Source organism: Epargyreus clarus, unplaced genomic scaffold (genome assembly GCF_041222505.1).
Source record: "Epargyreus clarus isolate Ecla_fem2 unplaced genomic scaffold, WU_Ecla_fem_2.2 ptg000014l, whole genome shotgun sequence".
Lineage (NCBI taxonomy): Eukaryota > Metazoa > Arthropoda > Insecta > Lepidoptera > Hesperiidae > Epargyreus > Epargyreus clarus.
In genome coordinates this window covers 14570597-14596472 of record NW_027332222.1, presented here as the reverse complement: position 1 = coordinate 14596472, position 25876 = coordinate 14570597, and the positions used below count along the sequence as shown (strand labels likewise).

The following is a 25876-nucleotide window of genomic DNA, read 5'->3' as shown; positions in this document are numbered from 1 at the left end:
GGATTTTCTTTTAACTGCGCAATAGCATTATATTATTACGACGTCAAAGATTTTGGGATAGACATGTGGTGGGAGAAAATAATCTAAGAAATATAAAAGAAAATAAAAATATATAACTTCATACCAATTAAATAAGTTCATAATAAAACAATGCCCGTTAGTCTTTGAAAATTAAATTAATTGATATAAAATAAATATATTTAAAAATAATATTAATATTATAAAAAAAATACAAACTTTTGAATATATTTGTTTTTGAAATTATTTCATACTAAAGCACCCCATAAAATTATATAATAATAAAAGATAAGGCAACACATAAAAATTAATATAATCCTGAATTTATGATAATAAAGTTGTATTATTTAATTAAAATGATTGCATAAAATATATTTAGTTAAATATATGGTTTAAAATATGTATAATGTAATATTGCAACGAACAAAATAATTTATTTTAAATATAAAGAATATGTAAGTACCTACCGTAAGAATATTATTTGATTTAAAACTATGATGAAATGATAAAGTTGAAAATAATATGATACAATTACTTTAATGATTTTGTAGTGTTAATTTTTTTCTCGCGTTTTGCAAGAATATTGATGAGAACTGATTGTTGATGAATTATGATTGGTGATAATGATGATTGATGATTTTGTTGATATTGATGATAGATAACTTAATTGCCTCTTGGTCGCTGACGGCCTTGATGTTGCTCTGAATACTCGTTTCCTGGTCTCTTCTGTTGTTGCTGAAATTATAAAAGAGAAGGTCATAATATTTATTTATCTATCTATAATTTGAGCTTTTTGCGCCAAATCTATAAAAAATGTAAAGTAGGGTAAGAGACATATGAAAAAAAACAAGAGTGAAAAGTAAAAAACAATAGTAAAAAGAGTTAACAAAATTAGATCAAAAGACAAGAAGCTAAGACTGTAGGTGTAACAGTAAAAAAAAAATAATAAGTGTAATATCGCATCCGAAAATGAAATAATTAAGTGCGAAAATGTTCTAACTTAAAAAGAACTTCATAATTTCGCAATTGGCGACCACCAAGCGACTACACTTCAAAAGGAAAATGGATTTTTCAGCCTCGCTTAGCAATAAAAGTGAGCCATCAAGTCCTCAATCAGGCGAGAGTTTTCGCGCTTAATTCATTGGTTCGTTGGCGTTTTATGTCACATTTTTAATATTCGTCACTTTTCCTCTTAATATAAATATATGTTTGTTTTTAGATCCTTGTCCTGGAATCGTATATGGATTTGGATTGCTCTCTAATCTATTTACTCTCTAAACTTATATAAGTTTGATATATTTAATTTCTTCAATCCTACCTGATTTCGTTTACTACTCCTTACCCATCAATTTATTCCTAAAATGTTTGAGACCTTGTTATTTAAGTAAAGTTAAGAGTTAAGGAGTAAGTTAGAATCTAACAACTTTAAAAAAAATCAGTTAAATTAAAAATTCAATTCAATATTTCAATAAGTTTCATCGACAGATGATAGTAATATGTTTCTAGTAGCAACTAGTCATCTACAATAGCTGAGCTTGGGACACGGAGCAAAAAAGAAAGACTAAACATCTATAAGAAAATACTAAAGCGTTTCAATTTTTTTCGATAATTTAATTCGATGATAATACAAACTATATTGGAACAAAATAATTCTAAACGAGTGGTTATATTGTTGTTACATTATATTAAGGGTAGGAAAAGAATGACATTGTGGGTCGGTAACACATACATAATAATTTGTAATTACAAAAACTCTTTGAACTTTAACAAAATCTCAGAAAACTTCAAATTATGCTATAACACAATGTTTTTTGAGGCATCGTCTCAATTTTTTAGTTACGCTGGAAGCAGGTAAATCTCATTTGTAAGGTAAAGAGGGTCGTACATTCAAGCAGCAGATGAAATTTGGGGGCTCTATTCATTCGCTCGATGTTGGTAATGGCTCGCGAATTAGAAACCACATGCTACATTAGACTTCGTATTTTCGGGTCAGTTTGGTGGTTTGGAATTGGGCTACGTTATGAAATAACGTGTTTGATTGGACAGATTAGATAAAATGGTGGTTTGGCTGTTCAATTGTTACTTCTATTACATAAATGCTGGTGATGTGTGATACTTTCTACGCTTTCACTAGGATTCCATGTACCACATATGATATGGAGACACAGAGACAATACTGATTATTAATTAGATATTCTCGTCTGTCTAAAACAACTTTAGATAAAATTATTTCAAAAATGAAAATGCCAGCAATAAAAGTGATCCATCAAGAATCTAAGCGGATGGACATTGAACATGCTTTAACGTTTAAGTAATTTCAAACTATGAACTTGAATGTCTGTTTTTTTGTCTTGTCACATTAAAATGTTGTTATAGGCGTATACTTGTCCGATTACTGGCTTTAATTTTTAACATCATAATTTCCCCAAATCAAAATAAACTCTTACCGGTCTCAAATCCTGTGCATCTTCTTCCGGAGGCGGCGCGGTGGTAGTCGGTACATCGCAGTCTTCAGTGGGGGGTACCACACACCTCAGGGACCGTCTGTCGAACACTAACATCGCAGGGCACCGCTGCAGACGAGGGTATCCGCCCTGGCACTGCCAGTACCGGTTGCAGGACTTGCCGAGGGGTACGTTGCCGTTGGCGTCCTCGTTGCAGAGGGCTGGAAGGTGTAAGTTAAGGGTTAAGTTAGGAGTACATGTCATCATGAAATATGGCTGTTACAAAATTAGAACGTTTGTCATATTTAAAAAACAACTTAAGATATTATCTACGTAATGTAAGTAACTTCATCATGAAATTACAAAGATCGAACGTTTGTCATATTCAAAGAACAAATTCAGAAACTATCTACATAATGTAAGTAAAACGTTAGTAAATTTATAATCATATCTGATAATACCTTTATATGGAACTTAACGATAATGATGATAGGGGAAACGCTGAAACGTTGCTTGTAATTTACACACTGAGTGTGTTAGGCCGGAACTTGGCCTAGCGCACTACCATGCGCCTCTAGCTCACCAAGTATTGTTGATGTTCGTACTACAAACTTCGTAGCAGTAATTGTTTTGTCTTTGAATGACTATTTTTTGTTTGCTTACAATTAACTCTATCTCAAAATACAATTGATCTCAAATTTATTTCAACAAGGTTGAACGATAGCTTTGTAAGGATTGTATTTCGTTTTACAATTGAATAATCTTATATATAAAATTCCCGTGTTACAATGTTAGTTACAGTACTCCACCGAAACGGCTTTACCGTTTTTCACCAAATTTTATATTCATATTCAGTAGGTCTGAGAATCGGCTACTATCTATTTTGAATACCCCTAAGTGATAAGGGTTTTTCATCCTTAACATCTTTTTATTTATAAGGCAACACAACCTTTGCCGGGTCAGGTAGTTGTAAATAAAAGTCTGAGTTCGATTGTATCTCATTTCGCAATCTTTGTCGAATAGCCAGACACTTGTTCCAAATTATTCGGCAAAGATTTGTAACTTGAACGTAGGTACAGTTCAGATTCTCACGATATTCGCGCGATATCACCAAAACAATCGAACAATATACCACAAATACATGCTTAATTGTTATTTAGTACATTCGATAACATTTGCATCTAATCGTGAGTCAGATCTCTGCGAAGGTCAGGTGTGATCGTGGGAAACTGGACACCAGCTTATCAAAGTCAAGGGAGAGCATAGAACCGTGAAGGTACCCTGGTGCAAGGGTACTGTGATATGATAGTCGGAATTATATTCAAAGGCATTATATTCAAAGGCATGATTTGTGCTTTTTTCTGCGCTTGTATAGATATTTTTTTATAAATAATCGTAGTCGTAAGAAAAGTTGCACTTTTTGCAGCGAATTATTTATAGAATGGTTAAAAAATAATAAGAAATACATAATGGATGAAGTGTAATTGTAGTTCTATTCTGTTAGTTGATCATGACAGTTTTGGCGAATTTTAATTTCATCAGAAAGTTTTCGACGTATTCATCGTCATTTAAGTAATATTAAATATATTATAATGACGATATTATGATACGATGAAACTCTAATTCTAATTGTAAAACAGTTTTTAATTATATTTTTAACGAGCTTTTGCCCGCGGCTTCGCTCGAGTTACGAGGTAATATTATTAACTACGAAGTAATATTATTAACTAACAAAATCCTTTCTTAGTGGATGCCTACATCATAACATCTACCTGCATGCCAAATTTCAGCCCGATCCGTCCAGTGGTTTGGCCTGTGCGTTGATAGATCACTACGTCAGTCAGTCACCTTTGAGTTATTTAGATTTAGATCATTTTAAGCTTTCTATTTAAGGTCGGATGCCAAGTCGGTCTGTTCTTCGGCAAACCTTTGTCAAACGAATATCCGTTTTTGCAAAGTAACCAAATCTTTAAACGAAACGCATTTAGTGCGTTCTAATTATATCAATTTCAAAAGTACATTTAGGTACATTACAGCATTAAAGCCTTAAATGCCGTAGTGGGAAGCTTGATGTTGACAATTAGTATGCCCACTACGTGTTTCTTGTAAAATAATCACACGGCAAATAGATTAATATAGCTATTTAATATTAAACTGTTTTGTTATCGTGATTGTTAAAATATTGATCAGCGTGAGATTTGTCAGCCGGTGATCACGATCTATCATTGATCGTGGTTAACGCATTTGATCACGACGAGGATTAAACGATAGATATGATTAAACGTGGTTAAGTGCTTGTCCGTTCTAGATAACTAGGATTTAGGAGGATATACGTTAAGTAAAATGTTAGATTGAGATTAATAGTAAGTGGCCGGAAAATTCGTATAAGTAATATAAATATACTAGGAGTGAACGCGGTTTTAAAAAAATAACATGATATAGGTACATATAACTGAAAATTTGGAATGACAGTGGCGCCATCTGTCGAAAATTGGTCGTACCAACTCAGAAACCTTCGTGGGCTCATGCACAACAACTTTGCTAAAATCATCACATTATCAAATGTTTTTATCATAGTTTGCGATTATGTATAGGACATACAGATAAACGTTCATTTTTATTTATATAGCTTTTTTTAAAATAGGAAGTAGCAAACAGGCAATATTTGTCTTCTGCTAATTTAGTTCAAGTTGGAATTCAAAAAATATATAGGATTTTCAATGTCCTGTGCTTTAGAAATTATATTTTTAACGATGCAGAAAAACATGAGATATTATATTTTCTCTCATGTTATATATGTACAAGATAATATGTACAAGATTTTATCATGAAGAAGAGGAAGGAAGGAAGAAAGGAAGAATTTCCTTGTTTCTCCTCTGAGAAGAATTCCAGAAGTAGGAATTTATTCATTCATAATTTAAGGATTGTATCAAATTAGGGATAGAAGACGTTGGTAACAGCAAGGTAATAAGCCTTAAAGCATTACTTGCATAATAGTTAAATACCATACTAATTATAAAGTCGGAAACGCACATCGAAAATAAATTGTGCGCAATTTTTAAAACAAAACTCAATAAATCGAGTCTAATCGAAAGTTTAACTAATGACTATAGTATTACTTTAACTAACTGGTTTCATTAACCGATTTCACCTAACGATGATAGTAATTACTCAAAAAATTGGCCAAGTGCGAGTCGAACTCGCACACGGAGGGATCCGTACCACCGAATTTTTATTTATTTTTAGAATTGATTTCATAGGTACCATAGAAATAAAATCATTGTGAAAAATTAATCAGTCTGCATATTACGGTTAAATAGACAAAGCGATTTCTTGCGGTTTCTTGTATTGCGACCCCCTGTATTTACAAGACTTTTTAGTATTTGTTGTTATAGCGGCCACCATTATTCTGTGAAATTTCGGCGGCCATATTCTGTGAAAATTTCAAGTTTCTATCCTTTGCGGTTCACGAGATAGAGCCCCGTGACAGACGGACAGACAGACAGTGGTTTCTGTGGTCCCGTTTTTACCCTTTGGGTACGGAACCCTAAAAACGATGGTTAACTGTTACATAAACCCGTCTAAGAGGGTATTACGGTATTATCCGCTTTATTGATCGGCAATTAGGGTGAAAGCTGCATGACAGATTGGTGAAACGTCCATTCAGTGGCTCTATTATGAAAATTAGTAATAACGATGTGTAGACATGTAGCTATGACATAAGGCGTTTACACACGTAAGACTACACATCGCATCGATGTAATGCTATCTATCGACGATTGTCTTACGATAATCGTATCAAATTTTATGACGAGACTATAAAATACTCAAGACAGGTTTAGGCCGTTAGTGTATCGTACTGCGAATATGTATATACTGTCAGTGCGAATAAAATGCTTTCGATAACTGCGTGTAGGTAATTTCGCTTGTAATCTTCTATCACGAGACAAACAAGACTTAAAGCAAAATTGTGATATTCTAATACATGAAAAATGGGGCACAAAAGCCTGTGTACCATTTTCTAGAATAGTGAGGATAAAGTTAGAACGCCTGGATGTATGTATCTTTTAAAATCAGAACTCAGGATTACTGAATAGTGAATACTGCTATTAGGCAAAAATAGGTGTGTCCCTGTAGTACCGGGATCAGAATAGGGCTACGGTATCCCCTGCCTGTCGTAGGAGGCGACTAAAAGGAGGCTTCCGGGGTTGCGGGCGGCAAGCGTGGGAGCTCGAACCGTCCAGCAAGCGACCCCGGGAAGGACGGCGGTATGTGTGGTCGCATACCGTCGTAAACACCAGACGGTGTGGTGAGCGCCTAGGCTCATCTGGGCGGAGCCTGATGGGACAACACGTTCAGAGGACTCCGGTTGCATTCCGTTGGAGATCCCGGATTCCTCTTCGCAGCGGTGAGGATGGCCACCGGGGGGGTTTTAGTGCCGTAAAAATCCCACATAACCCCGTGTAGCTCCCACGACACTGGGTACCTTTTGAAGGTTTCCCCCTCGTAAAAAAAAAATAGGTGATGACCGGTGACGACCTATAAACGAAGTATGTAAGCATACTTTAGCAATAAATCACGTATTTTATGCAGTTGACAACTGTACCCATGAGTTTTTACGTTTTGACAAATATGACTGTTTTGGTATTTGTTTACGTATTTGCCCATACAATTTCCAATCAGCGCCCCTAGCGGATTGTATCAGAACTATAGTGTCAGCAACGTAACATTAAATGTCTAAATTGACAAAATGGCGCTTTATGTTTTGTCTCTCTTTTTTGCGAACATGTGAGGCAGGCAAAAAGACTCGAGCACTTACTTATTGTTACGTTTACTCAGTCTACTGAAGCAAACGGAACAGAATAATGGATTGATAAACGTAACGTAAAATTGTGGGATGTTTTGAAAACTCATTGTAAGGGTACTGGTAGCAAAGAAAAGCCAACGTCATCAGTCGCCTTACGCCTCGTGTGCGAGCTTCCTAATTCTACAAGGAAGACCATTAGAGTAATGGAGTCGTGACGCAACTGATCGTATTTCTACAGCGGGCCAAAGGTTATATGAAGCTTGCCTGCAATGCCCCAAATGTTAGGAATGGGGTATTAGAAATTCATTTGGTTTTCTCCGTAATACTTTTACTTTGAATCGGGTTGCTTTTTTATGTAATACTAGCTGTGCTGTTCCCGCGGTTTCACCCACGTTAAAAAGAAATCTAACAATATACATTACATAAAATATAAGTAGCCTAAGTTACTCCTTATTACATCAGCTACCTGCCAATAAAAATCCCGTCAAAATCGGTCCAGCCATTTTGAGATTAGCCGGAACAAACAGACAGACAGATAGACAAAAAATGTTATTATCGAGTATGTACCGTGAATATACATACGGTATGCATGTAGTATAAAGCGGTTATTTTAATATTAAAAACAGACACTCCAATTTTATTTATATGTATAGGTGTATAGATAGGAATAGCCAGACGAGCATTCTGCCCACCTGATGGTAAGTGGCCACTCATGGATAAATGTAATTAACCCCAGATAGGATTAGATTCCTACGACCCGTGGCCGGTCTAACCACAGATGCGCCACTAACTCTCAGGAATAAGCTGGAACGCCTAGGAAAAGTATGTCTCCCTTATCACACCCTTCAGACCAGAACGCAGCAGCGCTTAACACTGTTAGAAACAGGTGTGTTAGGTAGAAATAGATGTCTCATCAAGATGTTTTCCTTTACCGTAAATTTAATTCATTACGAATTTCTAAAACGCACATGACTTCGAAAATAATTCGATTCGAACCTCGACTTTATATTGCAAGGCAAATTTAAAACCACTAATCCATCAGCTCTACCCATTAGTAAGTAGATCCTGTTTGCCAATGCCCAATCACATATCGGCCAGGGTTGGGTCGCAACCTTGCTACTGGGTCACCGGTCACGCTCTGTGTCCGAGATGTAAGGTTCTTTTAAGAGATAGTAGTTGTGAGTAAACAAGTATACGAGTGAAGAGTTAAGTAATTGATGTAACTTGCTCATTTGTACGAGCCGAAAAAAGCTTCATCATCATCAACCCAATACTCTTCCACTGTTAGGCACGGGTCTCCTCTCAGAATGAGAAGGATAGGCCATAGTCCACCGCGCTGGCCAAGTGCGTACTGGTGGACTTCACATAATTTTGAAGACTGTCTTTTTAAGATTTCTCAGGTATGCATGTTTTCACGATGTTTTCCTTTACCGTTTAACACATAACTTTGATAAATCAGGTGCGTGCCTGGGATTCGAACCTCGGACCCCTCGATTGAGTCTGACTTTCAACCACAAGGCTATCACTATTACGCATAAAAGTAATATGTATCTTGCATACAAATAACGTTATAAGATAAAAAAAAAACCAAGGCTATAAGAACTAGAACTAGATAGATTTATTACAATGTTTGCGACTAGATGCCAAGTTCCTAATTACACATTGTTAGAAGTTTTTTACTTTATACGACCTGATCTTATTATTCCAAATAATGTTTTTTTTGGATTGGCAAAGATAATATTGGATTATATTGGCAAAGATAAGGCAAAGGGTACTACTTGGGGGCGATTAAACTACTTTTATTTTTGACTTTGTAATTTAAAATTTGCAAAGCACAATATATGCTTTTCCTTCGAGGAGAATCAGAGAAGGGGAGGCGGTTTTGGATTCTCATAGCCTACCCTTCGTTCTTTCTACGGCTATGGGAAACGTTCTAGGCCCTAGTCCACCAGGTTGGTCGAATGCCAATACAAATACTTTTATGAAATTTTTAGAGAGTTAATCAGCTGAAGTTTAGCGTGCTACTAAATTACCACTCCTTTAATTAAAAGTAAATCATTATCTAACTACTAATCCACTTAATTCTTGTAAGTTGGTTAGTAGCCAAAGTTATAAAATAAGCATAAAGGTGTCTTTCTCACGAACTGTCTCCACACTTCAAAGGCCTTTTTTTGCAAAAAAAAATACAAAAATTCCTTAAAATTTTGTTGTACATTTCGCGAATATTCCTCAGAACTTGGACGTTAGTTCATATTATTATGCTGGCCGCGCGCCAAAGTTCGCCACTCAAGAACCCTCATGATAGAGAGCTTTCTCTAAACCGACTTCACAAACAAAAGCTGTTATTGTCAGAAAAAAATATTTTCTTTACAACTAAATGAAACCTTGAAATAAATTACACTATTTGTTGAGTCGACATCTGTATCCACAAAACAGTTCTAATTTGATTTTTAGATTTGAGGTTTAAGAAATAGCTAAATCTAACGCTGTTTTTAAAACGCTTCTGTTTTAAAAACAACTGGATAAGTGGAGAACCATTTTCCCGGTTTAATGAAGGACATTTTAATATGACCCTAATATAAAGGGTTTTAAAGATAATCAGTTCTGTAATTACAGATATCCATGGATTAACAAATAGTTCATTATGAAATTAAAATTAGTTGACAATGTGTTTAGTTCCCACTTCTATTATTGCATTAATGGTATTTCTAGTTATTATTTTCGTTAACACTAAAGTATAGTTATACTTAGTTTAGTATTAACTAGAATTTAAGTATAGTATATACGTTTTGCCTTAAAAGATAATATTTTCTGAAGTAATTTTACAGTATGTATCCAGCAGTAGATGAAAAGTAGAGTAAATTGTGGACATACAAATTTACAAACTCACAAACCTACCATTATACGGTCGAATACAGAACATCATTTTTCGAAGTAATAAGAATAAAGTTTAAATTAAATAAAATTTATGAAACACTTACGATGCTTCTGACACCCATCAACATTTTCGGGCCAGTCGCAAGAGTGGGCGTTCTCGTTGTAGAGCAGGCCTCCGATGCAGAGCTGCTCCGTCGCGGTCCCGTTCCAGCAGGTCCAGTACCTGGTGCAGGAGGTCTCGTGCCCGAAGATGCCGTACAGCCAGTCGCAATGCTCCGTGCCGATTGGTGGGTCTGGTGGGAAAGATTATCAGACATTGAAGTGGGTAAACGTGCAGGTTACCTGATGGCAAGTCACTACCAATCAAAAATTAATTAAAACGCTTTCTACACTCACATCCCCACGATAGGATTTCCTGTGTCGTGGTTGCCATGAACACACACAAAAACTATATCCACCCGGACCAAGAAAAGATATCGGTCTGGCCGGGGATCGAATCCCGGAACCCTTTGGGCGTTCCACCGGTATGGTGATAGTATTGCAACGCAGGTCGTCAAATTTGCAATTAGAGTTGAAGTGACAAAAATGGACGCCTATACTTTTTTCTGCTCTTGACGACTAAGTTAGAAGCATCCATCAAACCACAACATACGAGTAGTGGTTGATGACTAACGTCCTCTATAAATCTAATTTTCGCCTACCAAATATTGGAATTATACAATTTCTTGTAGTCAGAAGTTTCGACCTTTAACGGGCAAAACATTGGCTAGGTTGATTATTAATAACATTCGTAAGTTGGCAATCACGCTACAAAACAGCCGATTGTTCTCAAAAGTCCTTGTAGAAATTCCGATGATGGAACAGACGGACCACTTGTTAAAAAAAAAAACAGTAACGAATAGTTTAAAAAAATGTATTTCTTTAATCCTATCCATTTACGACTAGTAATATGTATATAGTTTGATGTAGTTTTACTTTGGTTATCTGAATATGTGTGTAAAATATGTTACTGACACTACACTTAAAAATCAAGCGACAAGGCGTGGGCAGACAAGATTGTATACAAACAAGAGACGCAGTTGTAATTTCAGTTCAAAATCAAAGTCAGCACAGAACTAGATTGGCTAGTGCCCTACATTGAGAAGGTCGACACTTGATATGTGGCTCGTACGACGTATGAATGTGTACTCAAATATTTATTGCGTATTACCCTTTAGCGCCAAAATCAAGTTCAGGGCTCGTTATCGATACATAAACAAAATATTGACAGGTTGGAATTATTTTGCATGTTAATGCCTTTTAATAAAGAGGTCATTCAAAAACCTCGTCAGGTGCGAGTCGCACTTTGAAACTTCAGGGTTTCGTACTGAGTTTTATTTTTTTATTTTTTACGTATGAATGTGTATTTTAAAATATTTATTGCGTATTATCCTTTAGCGCCAAAATCAAGTTCAGGGCTCGTAATCTATAGATAAACAAAATATTGACAGGTTGGAATTATTTTGCATGTTGATGCCTTTTAATAATGACAAGGACATTCTGATAATTCGCCAAGTGCGAATCGCACTTTGAAACTTCAGGGTTTCGTACTGAGTTTTATTTTTTATTTTTTACGTATGAATGTATACTCAAATATTTATTGCGTATTATCCTTTAGCGCCAAAATCAAGTTCAGGGCTCGTAATCTAAACATAAACAAAATATTGACAGGTTGGAATTATTTTGTATATTAATGCCTTTTAATAATGACAATGACGTTCAATAATTGGTAAAGTGCGAGTCTGTCGAACGTCGAGGGTTTCGTACCAATTTTTCATTTTTGTTATTTTTAGTATTGTGTATGATATAGCAAGGATATAGCCGCCATGGTAGATAAAGCGAAAAACGTCGAATATTCGCGTTTTTTGTGTACCCCCATTAATTTCGCAGATTTTGTAAATTAGTTGTTACTGTTATACCGGCAACCGATATGTAAATTATGTGACGGATGGCACGTTAGCGGTAGCTTTGTAATAGGGCTCCGTTTTTATCCTTTGCAAACGGAACCCTAAAAAGGTGCGATTAGATTATGTCGCGCATTTATTAGACATAATTTTAATATTTGTAAAGAATTTAATAAGCAACTCGTTTATATGTAGGTGTAATTAGTATTTTACTCGATCGAGGCCAAATTTTAATCTTGGAGAGTATACATTACTGTTTTTTCACTGCAGATTTATGTATATGTTCGAAACTGGGTCGAATGTGTTTTTGCTATTACACAACTACAGAACTAATCTTACTTCGGTAATAAATTACAAACTGCTTTCATTTCAAAAGGTTACCGATTTTTACTATCCCACTACTGGGCTTAAGTTACCTTTCAAAATAAAAAGGATTTGCTATACTGGCTATGTTTTGTATAATTTATATACTTACTTTATTTTAAGAAATGGACGAAGAAGTTTTCGCATAAAGGAAAGCTTGTAGGTTTCCTCATAGTATTTTAGTTTAGTGAATAGTAAAAGCAAGTGAATATTATTTATTAATATAAAAATAGATTTCATAAAGGTTCGATGGCTGCATCTATTTATTGTATTAAATTTATTTGTATAGGTCAGAACAGAATTCGAACTTTAGACCTAAAGCCAGACAGTAGGAAGGCGACCAACATAATAACTTCACCCAATCTGAAAGGCTTACTTGGGAACTTGAACCCAATCTACCTATAAGACAAAATTAACACTAAAATACTATAACTAATTTAAAAGTTATTTTTAAAGTACTTACTTATTTGAACCTTGGGGTATTCACAGTAGTTAGACCTCCAAGGGTAGTCGCACCCCTCAGTCACGCCCCTATGCTTCCCAGCGAACACCAGGCCGTTCGGGCAGTCGTACTGCACTGACTGCCCGTTGTCACACTCCCAGTATTTGTCACAATATTTGTCATCAGCCACCACACGTGACTTCGTCTTGCAAGGCTCCTCAACTTGAGCACAGGATACTAGCGCCGCACTCGCCAATACTGCTGGAATAGAAGAAAATATATTTTAAAAAATAAGTAACTAAAGTATACTAAGTTATTTGTCAATCATATTTCAGGGTTCCGTACCACCAAATGTTTATTATATTTTACTTTTTTTTTAATAAAAAAACCTTATTAAAATGTTTTTTATTGTTCCTACTTGTAATTATTATAATAACAGTTGTAGTAGTAAACGGATTGTAAAAAATTCAACTATCTTTCTAGTACAATTTAATAGTTAGATCGATAAATGGCGAAAAATACCGATTTGTTGTATGGAGACCCCTTTTAATATTCAACTTTATTTTATTTTTAGTATTTGTTGTTATAAAAAAATGAAGTGTCTATTTATTACGGTTCCAGAGATCGAGGCCCTATATACGGACAGATAGCGAAGTCTTAGTAATAGGATTCCGTTTTTACCCTTTCGTTACGAAACCCTAAAAATGTGTTGATTCGACAGCTGAATAGTTATTTTCCTAAGTTTTTTAAATTCCAAAATGGCTTTATTGCCAATGCGATTATGGCTTCAGTGATTACAATATTAATATTTCAGACATTAGCTAAAATAAATTAACTTAAGTATTTCAGCATCCTCTAAAAGGGACTCCGAGTGGATTCTGTTACAATGTTCATAAGGTTTATGTTTAATAAGTTTGGAACTTCTTTGCCCAAAATAATATTAGAAGTATTACTATTTCTGTGTGAGCAAGTTAATCTTGAAAGCAGCTTAATCTTATTTTCACAGTATTTTTATAGGGCGTTCAAAGGTAAAGTAATATAGGTTACTTTTTATCTTTGAGGATAAAATATCCCTTATATACTGAAATAATAAAGAAAACAGAATGTGTGGCATATATAATATAATGGAGATCATAAAAAGGTAACTTGGCCGGATTACTTTTAGATACACGTGTATGCTCATTCCTTTGTATACCGTAGTATAAAAGTTAAAGTTTTTTTTTTGCGTTAAAAATACCTAGAATAAGTTAGAAGATCGATCGATCAGACGCCCAAGCAAACATTTCCCCCCATCGGGAATCAAACTTAGGACGAGAGCAATACGTTATTGTCAAGCATCAAATTTTGTAGACATTTACAAGTTCATTTTTCTTCAAACAAAACAAAAGACTAACCGGCCATTAGAATAAAAAGCTCAAATTAAACCATCAGTCTTGTGTTCTGTCACCGTACGTCCTTTTCCGCAATTTCCCAAAAAGACTAGGGACTCGGGAAGTTCCCGAGTCATCCAAATTTATTGCAATCACCTGGCACTCTTATTACAAAGGAAAAAGATACATAATCACAACACGTTTTTCTGTATACGAAAAATTACTCCACCGAAATCATTTATCAAAGAAACGACCTTTATAATATTTAACGGTTTGAAATTATCTTTTCGGTTACATTATTTTTCATAATCTCAATTTCTCAGAAAATACGACCTTCAAAAAATACTTATTGCCTACCAAACATCGAAAGACTATTTGCATCCTTAAAATTGACAAATTTCGATTATTTTTAGACAAACAATTGATAGATTGAATATTAACAACGGCCGTTAAGCTGTTACTTTGAAAATAGATTCATATTTGATAAATCCATATCCATTAAATAACCCAAACATCCGTTTTCCGAGAAATATCAACTCATGGGAGGCATTCAAACTTAAACCTCAGGGGTAGCACCATTTCTGTGGCTGACCTCAGACCTCTTATTTTATCTGAGGTTGATTACAAATGTCTATGGGTGGCAGCAGCTTCTTACCATCTGGTATTTGCCCACACAATTTCCAATCAGCGCCCCTAGCGGATTGTATCAGAACTATAGTGACAGTAATGTAACATTAAATGTCTTAATTGACAAAATGGCGCTTTATGTTTTGTCTCTCTTTTTTACGAACATGTGAGGTGGACAAAAGACTTGAGCACTTACTTATTGTTACGTTTACTCAGTCTAGTAAGCAAACGGAACAGAATAATGAATTGAGTAAACGTAACGTAAAATTGTGGGATTTTTGAAAACTCATGGTAGGGTACTGTAATCGATAAATCATACAAAACCCAACCTTCAGGGAATAAAGTTAAATATACTTACGACATGAAAAGCAATGAACGTAAATAGAATAAAAATAATATTTTTTCATTTCCTTTCATCTTTATTTATTATACGTTTTCCGTATCCTGTATTTTTGTTACGGTTTATTATTGGAGGTTTATGAGTTTTAGATACCATATTACGATTATATTCCACGTGTAATATCATAATGTTGTTTAAGCGATAAACAAGTAATAATAATATTATGGTAACAAACACCTGTTGTTTATTATAAGTTTATTATTTTTTGCATACTGAAGATCAAAATTTTACAATTTCTGCCCACCAGAAATTGTCAAATACGTGTTTCATCATTTGTAACCAAAAGGCCTTCTAAGTTTCATAGCGCTTGCTTCAAAAATGGATTTTCAAACAAACTTTCAACTTCCATTTAAGTCCCTCAGGGGTGGAAATTAAAAAAAAAAACCTTTAATCGGTACCTACGTCATAAAACCTATTGTCCAAATTACATGCTTCTATCTTCAGTATTTAGGCCTTGCAATGATGAATGCCAGGTAGAAAAATGCCAATCAGTCAGTCAAGACAAGTATTTTTATAGATAGAAAAAGGCACACCTATTTTTATTTATCTTTCAAAATCTGCACATTTTGGAATTTTATCACGCTCATAGCGTAGATATCCCCATTTATAATTAGTGGAGTGAATAACTCGGTCTGTCTGAGCATAACTGTACGTTCGGCCGTAACAGGCCGGCTACCATTTAGAGCTACCTGCAGCCCTGCAATGTAGGTCAACTGGCATGCGTAATTTCATTCTTAGAATATTATTATGAGTAATGAATGATCAATTAAATGTCATTGGGAAATGTCAAATAGTCTGGCCAGCGAACGTAGAACATATCGGGTATGGAACATATTTCGAACACCTGTTTAGTAGTCTTTACCATGGATATTTGTAATCAATTTTATGTAGGACAGTAGTTTTAGCTAAGAATCATTCCAGATGCGTAATACGTTGAAACCTCTTGGGACTGTGTTTGAATTATGTGTAACTTTACCACAGTAAAGGCATAGATGTAGTACCTAATGTCATTGGGTAAAGGGAAAACTAAATTCTTCATACGTGTGTAAATGTGAAGTCTAGCAATTCGCACTTGGTCAATGCCGTGGACTATTTAATTTCACTCACTCCGAGAGAAGACCCCAGTGGGTCATTAATGAGTCGACGTCCGACCTCTTAGGCTTCTAAATAAGATGCTGTCAGTAATCAGACACCATCAAGTGGAATTCATACTCGTTTGCTTTAATTTCACACGTAAAGCCTTATAAATTATTTTCCATACAAGTTATAATTACTTCGCAGTCAACTATTCGCGATAAGACGAAACTAAAATCATTAATGTGTGATCACGTACAATTTATTTAGCAAGTCGTGACTCGGCATGCGGAGATTCGTCTCATATCGTTATATAAGTGAGGAAGTACTTACAAGTCAACGCACTTCATAGATTCATGTACGATGTTTGTATTAGCTTTCGTTGGCTTAGTTGATGTTCCGAGTTATATTTCCGAGTTATTAAGTTTAATAAAGTTAAAACACTTTGATGTTGGTGTTCCGAGTAATATATTTTTTTATATTTGTAGGAGACTCGGTGTTGGTAGAGTCCCAATAGGTGGGTGGTGGGTACTTCATGTACGATCTCCGATTATAAGCTTTCGTTGGCTTAGTTGACGGTCCGAGTTATTAAGATTAATTAAATCAAATAACTTTGTTGCATATGTTCCGAGTAATATTTTTTTATTTCTGGATGAGTTTCGAATTAATTCTGTTTAAAGAGCCACACCCTTATTTAGTTTACTTCTCAAAGGGAGTAAGGGAACGTACCCATACTACGTGACCCATTTAGGGGGGGGAGGGAGGTCTTTAAAATGTCACGCTAAGTCACAGGAGCGGGGGGGGGGGGGGCTTAGACTTTTGTCACGTAGTATCATCATGTCACGTAGTAGTATCAATTCATCGAGAGAAATCTCGCAAGCAAGCAAGTCGACGAGAATCCGTGCTACAGGCGTATACAATAACGTCGTTGTACGATCGGCTGCTTTTGCTAGTCGCGCCGGCTCAGGACACAGTTCCCGTTTTTTTTTTTACCTAGTACAACCCATCTCTAATACTTCGTAACTATTTGAGGGGGGGGGGGGGGTGGGGGTCTTACACTTTTCGCACAGTATAAAAACTATATTTTTTATATTTCATTTAGCTGTCTATTTTTTATAACGGACAATGCCGCTCTCAATTAGATTACTATAAAAAGATACGTTTTAATTAATCGTGTTATATAAATAGACCGAAATAAGGCCATTATTATTTGATATCATTGGGATTTTCCCAATTATAAATATGCTGTTGGCGAGTTTCCTTGAATTTGATCACTGATATCTGTTGATAGGTATCTAAAGTTATTATATAAATCAATGTTTTGTGATTATAATAGAATCTAATAATACTATTATGTACACAGTTATTGAAAAGTACTATGGTAAAAATCTATTTAAATAATTAATCGCTATGAACTTTAAATATTATAACCCAATAATGTTAAACAATGTTGAAACATGTGGTAACGGAGGCATACTTATCTAAGCACATTCAGTGGCCGAGCTCAATCTAATTCTATCTGGGGTTGATTACGGATGTCTATTGGGGCAGTAGCCACTCATCAGATAGACTGCATGCTCAACAACCTACTACATAATTACTAGTTCATGACGATGCAGTCTGTATCACAAAGTTCGAGTTCAATCCTGCTGGGCAAACATTTGATGATCCTTTTAAATCAATGTTTTGTCTGGGTGTTACTGTAACTGTATCTATTTTAAACTAATCTTAAACCTGTCTTGCATACATCACAATAAACCAACAATTTTACTAGCCGATAGAACTCAGGAAACGCGTTATGCAACAGTTGAACCAGCGTAATATTTCCATATACGTACATCCACGTACATTTATAGCAAAACCAGGCTTAGGATGTTGATATGCAAGAGTGTGCAAGAAAGTAATCACTTAGCTAATTAATCTTTTTGTTGAGTAATGGAATGGAAAACCACTGGAATTATATTGAGCGGATACTGATTATATGATGAGAATATTATGTTAAAATTAATACTACGTCTATTTTTGTTGTATTGCATTTAAAGCGGTTAAGAAATTCGAGCTCGCACTTGAGGAGTTCGAGGTACGAGTACATGTCCTAGGTACGATATCTGGTTTTCAAAATGATGTGCGTAGAACAAATTTATGATCACTTGCTTAAACAGTAAAGGAAAATATTGTGAGGAAACTTGCACTCCTAAGAGTTACAAAAACTCTTTGTAACTCTCAGAATATGTGAGGTTTACCAATTCGCACTTGGCTATCGCGATCGGCAGACTAAGGCTTAAACCCGTCATTCTGAGAGGAGACCCGTGCCAGTGGGACAGTAATGACTTGACGACGATTATTGTAAAATTTCATGTCGTTTCATTACTTTGATAATAATCAATAATGTTTTAATATTTTACGTTTTTGTAGACTTTATAATACGGCGCCTAGTACTCGTATTAAAGTGTAAAAAATAAATAAATCCATCTTTTATCATAATAAAACTCAGTCTCATATAATTGCAATGAATGAAGTTATATAAAATACTTAATATGTTAATGTAAGAATACATTATTCAATTCTTTAAATTTGGAGTAAAAAACAAACTGGTTAATAAATAAATGATTTATGTATAAAAAATTATGTATGTTAAAAGGCGTATCAAATTATGATAATGTTACACAAATTAATTTACATAAAAACGATTTTATGGTCGTTGATTAAATATTATTAGAAATATTAACTTAAATAAGATGCTTCTTGTAAATTAAATTTGCATAGAAGATGGATAAAGCGTTTAATAAAAACTAATTGTGTTTTTAACGGTGTTTAGATGCAAAAATTAGAATGAAGTTATACTAATCAGCGGAGGTAACTATGTATGTAGGTATTAATTGTTTATAATCTAACTTTACTTAAGGTGAAGGTTTGAAGGTGGTAGAACCCTTTGTGGGTCGACTCCGGCGGCACCACCGCCACACCTACTTCTACCTAATAATAGCGGTGTAAGGCGCTGCTGTGTTCCGTTTTGAAGGGTGTGGTAAGGGAGACAAACTTTTCCGAGGCGTTCCAGCTTAGTCCTCAGGGGTAGTGGCGCATCTGTGGCTGACCTCAGGTAGGAGTATCTAATCCTATCTAGGGTTGATTACAGATGTCCATGGGCGGCAGTAGCCACTTACCATCAGGTGGACTGCATGCTCGTCTGCTACTCCTATATTATAAAAAAAAGGATTCAGGACTTTTAAGTTAATAAAGACTGCCTATAAGTATGTCTGCCTTTCAAAGGCCAGCCATGCACAATTGCATATTCCTACATCTTGTATTTTGAGATCGAATTAGTGAACACATATGCAGGTCACCAGATGGTGGACAGCACATGCGTTTGCTGCTACCCATGGACATTACAGACGTCCAGATTCATGTGTACTTACAACTAACTATGCGACATACGAATTGGTTGGTTGATTACAACTAAATGCACATAAGTCGGTCAGTCGGTCATGAGACGTCGTTTATACTAGACACATACATTTGTTGCTTACAAACTACAAGTGGTTCTCAACCTTCTTATTTCTAATAACTTTCTTACGATTTCGTTCGCGCTTAGTACTCATTGCGTGATGTATAAATGTAATAGGTGCAACACAGACTTTTTGGATGGCGTTCAGTGCTCAGTCTGCCATAATAGGTATGACTTTCCATGTGCGGGAATAACGGAAGCCGGCTATCGCAAGTTAGGTGATAGAAAATTTACATGGAAGTGCTCCGTGTGTAAGAACTCGAGTCCTACGCCAGGAAAATCATTGGAGCTTGAAGGGATACTAGCTGAAATAAAATTTATGTCTGCGCAGCTAGCATCTTTGCCTGGGTTGGTGGAAAGCGTCAGGAACATCCAGGAGGAGGTGAGAGACTTAAAGTCTATTAAATCTGAGCTCACCGAAGTAAAGTCCTCCGTAGTATTGGTGCAGCAATCTATGTCCTCTTTAACTGAGCGACTAACCAAGATAGACGGTGAAGTCCAGTCGCTTAAATCAACGAAAGAGCAGCTTACATCATTGCAACAACGCGTGGAAGAATTAGAAAGAAAGACTGACGAGGATCAGCAGCGGTCTCGATTAAACAACGTTGAGATAAAAGGTGTTCCATTTAAATCTAACGAAAATCTATTTAATATCGTGCAGAAATTGGGAGAAACCATTAACTACTCCATTGCAAAAGAGCAAATTAACTATATTGTGAGGGTGCCCACTCGAGGCGACAATAACGCGAAAAATATCATCGTGTCGTTACACAATAGATATATTAAGGACGATTTTGTTGTTGCGGCGAAACGGTTCAAATCATTGACCGGCACAAGCTTGGGGTTGGGCGGAGAAAAGCGAATCTTCATAAACGATCACCTCACGTTTAAAAACAAAACTCTGCTCAATAGAGCGAAAGAGCTAGCGAAGGAACGGAATTTTCAGTTTGTTTGGGTCAAGAGTTGTAGAATATTAGTTAGAAAAAATAATACATCTCCAGTGATCCCAATAAGCTCAGAATCGGACTTAAAACGGATTTGTTAGGCTTAGCAGTGCTTCATTATTGCATTTTTTTTTTTTTAATCTTTATTTGTTATTATTTTTAACTTTATTCTTATTTTTGGCTATAGTTTACTAAATAATAACAATAACAGTATCTCCGTTCTTAACAAATAATCAATTTAATTATGTGTACTTGTTTTAATTTTAAGTTTGAGAAGCGCACTTGTTTACGCTTAAACATTGCATTAGTCTTTGTGCTCTTATCGCTTGATCTCTTTGTATTTTTATTTTTTTTTTTTAGTTGTTTTGTTACTATCTTACTAATTACACTGTAATTAGGCTCAATTTTGCTAAAATTGTCTGGTATTCATAAATCATTAAGTGAGTTTCTCTTTATTTATTTTGTTTGTTATTGTAAACGTTATACCTTAGCATTGGAGTTGAATTTCGTTGGTATAGATCGTAACTAGGTTTTTTTTTTTGCATATTATTCTTGCCTACATTTGTCGATTTTGCTGCGGAATAAATTTATTTAACATTTTCAATCCGGATCATACTTGTTGTCATTATAGGTGTTTATTTACGTATCATTAAAACACATTAGGTAATAGTTATTATAGATCAGTTATAAATATAATACATGTTTAATATTTTCTATCAAAATGTCCGTGGTCTGCGAACAAAGGCACAAATATTTAACAGAAACGTTTTGTTGAACAATTATGATATCATTTGCTTGACTGAAACATGGCTCAACAATGATTTTAACGACAGGGAATTGTTTGATGATAGGTATGTTGTCTGGCGGCGCGACCGAAACTATGCGCGCACGAATCAGTGTTTGGGGGGTGGTGTTCTTATAGCCGCGCGGCGCGAACTCGTAGTGGAGGAAAGAATTGAATGGCGATCATCCGCTGAAGATATTTGGGTCACCTTAACTCTCCACCGTGGTACGCATAATACTACCTGCAAATTAAACATTTGTGTCGTTTATATATGCAACCAAAATCTTGGTAATACACAGCTTGCACAATTGCAGAATTTTTATACTAAATTAAACGATACTATGTTGAATAAATTATCTGAAGATTTCTTGATAGTTGGTGACTTCAATCAACCAAATATAAGTTGGCTACTATCAGATGATGGCCAATCATTTTATGCTGCAAATATTCAGGCCTCCGTTCAGTCTGACTTTTTTGATACATTTAATATGCTCTCCTTATTACAGTACAATAGTCACCAGAATTGTAATAATAGATTGTTAGACCTTATCTTCTCTAGCAAACATATTGCCGTCCATAAGTGTCCCGACCCCCTAGTAGAAGAAGATCCACATCATCCAGCACTGTGTGTCTCTATCAATGTTAGCCAGCAACATATGCTACCCGTGCAGCCCAGAATCAAATATCTTTTTCATCGGGCGGATTATACATCCATTTGTAATGAACTGAATTCTATAGATTGGGTACGTTGTCTGGACAGGGGTTCGGTAGAAAATGCTGTTTCTTTCTTTTATGATAAGTTAAACACTCTGCGGGATATGTACGTTCCCAATAAATTATTAAAATCTTCTTCCAAATATCCTCCATGGTATAAAACTCCCCTTATAAAAGTGCTTAAAGAAAAATATAAATATCACTCGAAATATAAAAAATATGGTAATCTTTCAGATCTTAATTCATTTATTGTATTGCGTGATCGAGCCAAAGCTCTTGAAAGGACTTTGTATGAAAATTATATAAGCAGGGCTGAGCGTAATATTAGATATCATCCTAAATCCTTTTGGAATTACATAAAAAGTAAGAAGGCACCAAGCTCATATCCGGCAAGCATGAAATATGAAGGGCGTACATCTACAAAGGGTGAAGTTATTTGTGAAATGTTCAATCAGTTTTTCAATTCTAACTTTTTACGTGCGACTGATGCACATGAAAGTGACTTTAAATCTCTGCATGATACTGGAACCTCCGTTGATCTTAGTTTTGTGTCGATCCGAGAAGCTGAAGTATCCAATTTATTGAAGACCCTGGATCTCAATAAATCTGCTGGTCCCGACGGCATCCCGGCTATATTTATCACGCGTTGCGCTGTTCCCTTAACCACACCCTTAAGTATTCTGTTTCGTCGATCTCTGGCAGATGGTGTAGTTCCTAATATTTGGAAAAGTGCCTTCATTACTCCAGTACATAAAAAAGGTCCCAAAGATGAAGTACAAAATTATCGCCCTATTTCTAAACTTTGCTTATTTGCAAAGTTACTCGAGAAGATTATCTATGGTCAGATGTATGCCTGTCTTCGTTATACGTTTCTTGAGCAACAACATGGTTTCTTAAAAAATAGATCGACCGTATCTAACCTTGCCGTTTGCTCTGATTTTATATCAAGTTATATGTCTTTACCTTCACAAGTTGATGTAGTCTACACAGATTATAGCAAGGCTTTTGACAGAATAGACCATAATATTCTTTTACGGAAGCTTTTCCTAATGGGTATAAGGGGTGATTTGTTTAGGTGGTTCACTTCATACATAAATAACCGAAACCAAACTGTGGTTCTTAACGGGTACAAATCCTCACCTATACTAATACCGTCAGGTGTTCCACAAGGATCCCTGTCCGTCCGCTTGCTTTTTACAATATTTATTAATGATATTAACTCATGCTTTAAAAGTTCCAAGATAATCTTGTACGCAGATGATATGAAGATCTTGTACCCCATCACTAATATTACAAGTTGTTTCCTTCTTCAGCAGGATCTCTGCAACTTAGAGACATATTGCATTACCAATAAACTTGCATTAAACGTATCCAAATGTTTTGTCTGTTCATATACACGTCAACCTAAACCTATCATTTACAATTACACATTGCACGATATATCTATTAATAGAACAAATATTATTACAGACTTGGGTGTTACATTTGATAGTAAATTACTCTTCGACACCCATATTGATAATATTATTAAAAAAGCTAATAAGGCTCTTGGATTTATATTAAGAAATTCGTTCGATTTTAAAAATTTAAAGACATTAAAAATTCTTTTCTGTGCTTTTGTTCGTAGCCATTTGGAGTACTGTTCACAAATTTGGAACCCTCAATATAATATATATATTGATAGAATTGAGCGTGTCCAAAAACGTTTCCTCCGCTTCCTGCAGTTTAAAGCGAAAAAATATATATCAACCTATAACTTGCGGTGTATCAAATTCCACATGCTTCCCTTATATGAGCGGCGGTCTATTGCGGATTTAGCATTCCTATCTAAAATAGCTAGGGGGCATAATTGACTGTCCTGAGCTGTTAAGCAAACTAACACTCCGTGTGCCTTTACATAATTTTCGAAAACTACCTCTTCTGTCAGTCCCGCTTGTAAAACGTAAATATCGACGCAACTCATTTTTTCCGCGATCTTGCAGATCATTTAACGAAATTGCTCGTACTGTTGACTTAGACCTCTTCCATACCAACGATTCTCAACTTAAATCTAAGCTAGCTAATAATTTCTTTACCTACTCTGTTTGATTACACTTTTTTTTTTTTTAACTTGTTGTCTTCTGACTTGTTTTTTCTTTTAAATTATTTAATTTAAGTCCATATGTGGAAACTTATAAATGGCCATTATTGTACTACGATTTCATGTTATACTATGTACTAGCTGTAAGTTTTCCTAAATAAAATAAAATAAAATAAAATAAAATAAAATAAAATAAATAAGGTATCTACGAGTAAGAAGGGGTTCAAGCTTAAAACAGTTGTGGCGGTGACATCTCCCTTGTAAAACCTAATGGTTCGACTGGATATCAAGTCATCGAATAGCAGTCACTACATTGCTGAATATCTTCACTTTAATAAGTTAGTTTTTCAAAAAAGTCCTAAGTAAAAGCTCTTTTATAGAATTACAACAGACTTCAAAGCCGTAGTTAGCGATTCGTTTAGTAGCATTTTGCATAGAAAATTTCGTATAGACTTAAACTTTATTTAGTTACTCAATAAAACTAACCTATTCGCAAATTTTTACCATGTCCAAATATGATTGCTCAGGTGTTATGTCGTGCCGAGTGAAAGCGCTTCCGAGTTGCGTAATATGACATTGGATGCCTCGGTCGACAGTAGTGATCGGATTGGGATGGAAATTCCAACTCAAAATAGGCTAAATGGTTCGTATTTGTTCTTTTTTATAACATAGGAGTCAGACGAGCATGCAGTCCACCTGATGATAAGTGGCTACTGCCGCCCATGAACATCTGTAATCAACCCAGATAGGATTAGATATTGGCCACAGATGCGCCGCTACCCCTGAGGACTAAGCTGGAACGCCTCGAAAGAGTATATCTCCCTTACCACACCCTTCAAAACGGGACACAGCAGCGCCTAACACTGCTGTTATTAGGCAGTAATAGGTGTGGCGGTGGTGCCGCCGGACTCGAATTACAAAGGGTTCTACCACTTTCAATGAACTACCATTTTATAATGAACAGCAGTGGGGCAGTAATGGGTTGACGATAAAAAATATGAAAATTAGTAAATGCGTATACAGTCCACCTGATTGTAAATGGCAACTATCGCCTATTGACACCCCTATTTAATCACAAGTGGAATTGCTTAAGTGGCGAACATGTTTAGTCAATTAACTCCCTTTGCATAATGTGCTCAAATATCGCCCCAGGGCTGGTAGACTTCACATACCTTTGAGATGACTACAGAAGAAGTCAGCAGGAGAACGTTTTGCACAGGACCGATTGGAGCAGCTCCAATTGATAGAGGTAACTAGTAGTGGAGTTTAAAAGGCAGATAGACAAGTAGAAAATTTTAGTCCTATCTTTCTGCATTGTCTCATTGTATTTTATTCAGTGAGGATTAAATTTTATGTACACATACAATTCGTGTGTCGTATAAATCAATCCTAGTATTCATCTAAGATACATTTCCTTTACATTATTAGTCACATTGTTTATTTATTTGTGTCTGCGATAAATGAGGTAGATATCGCACGACGGA

The 25876-nt window shown here is 35.4% G+C and overlaps 1 protein-coding gene across 2 annotated transcripts in view; it reads right to left on the bottom strand.

Annotated features, from left to right (window-relative positions):
• Nucleotides 1–588: 588 nt before the first annotated feature.
• The window catches only part of LOC140746961 (protein obstructor-E), a 63830-nt gene continuing 38542 nt past the window's right edge, over nucleotides 589–25876 (bottom strand). The window contains exons 3-6 of one of the 2 annotated variants that reach the window (XM_073079158.1): nucleotides 12916–13155; nucleotides 10251–10439; nucleotides 2466–2683; nucleotides 589–753 (exon numbers count right to left, since the gene is read on the bottom strand). In XM_073079158.1, the coding sequence (XP_072935259.1) occupies nucleotides 682–753; nucleotides 2466–2683; nucleotides 10251–10439; nucleotides 12916–13155 (719 nt within the window). In that variant the 3' untranslated portion in view covers nucleotides 589–681. The remainder of the gene's footprint in view (nucleotides 754–2465; nucleotides 2684–10250; nucleotides 10440–12915; nucleotides 13156–25876) is intronic. The other variant, XM_073079159.1, reaches the window with a different exon arrangement.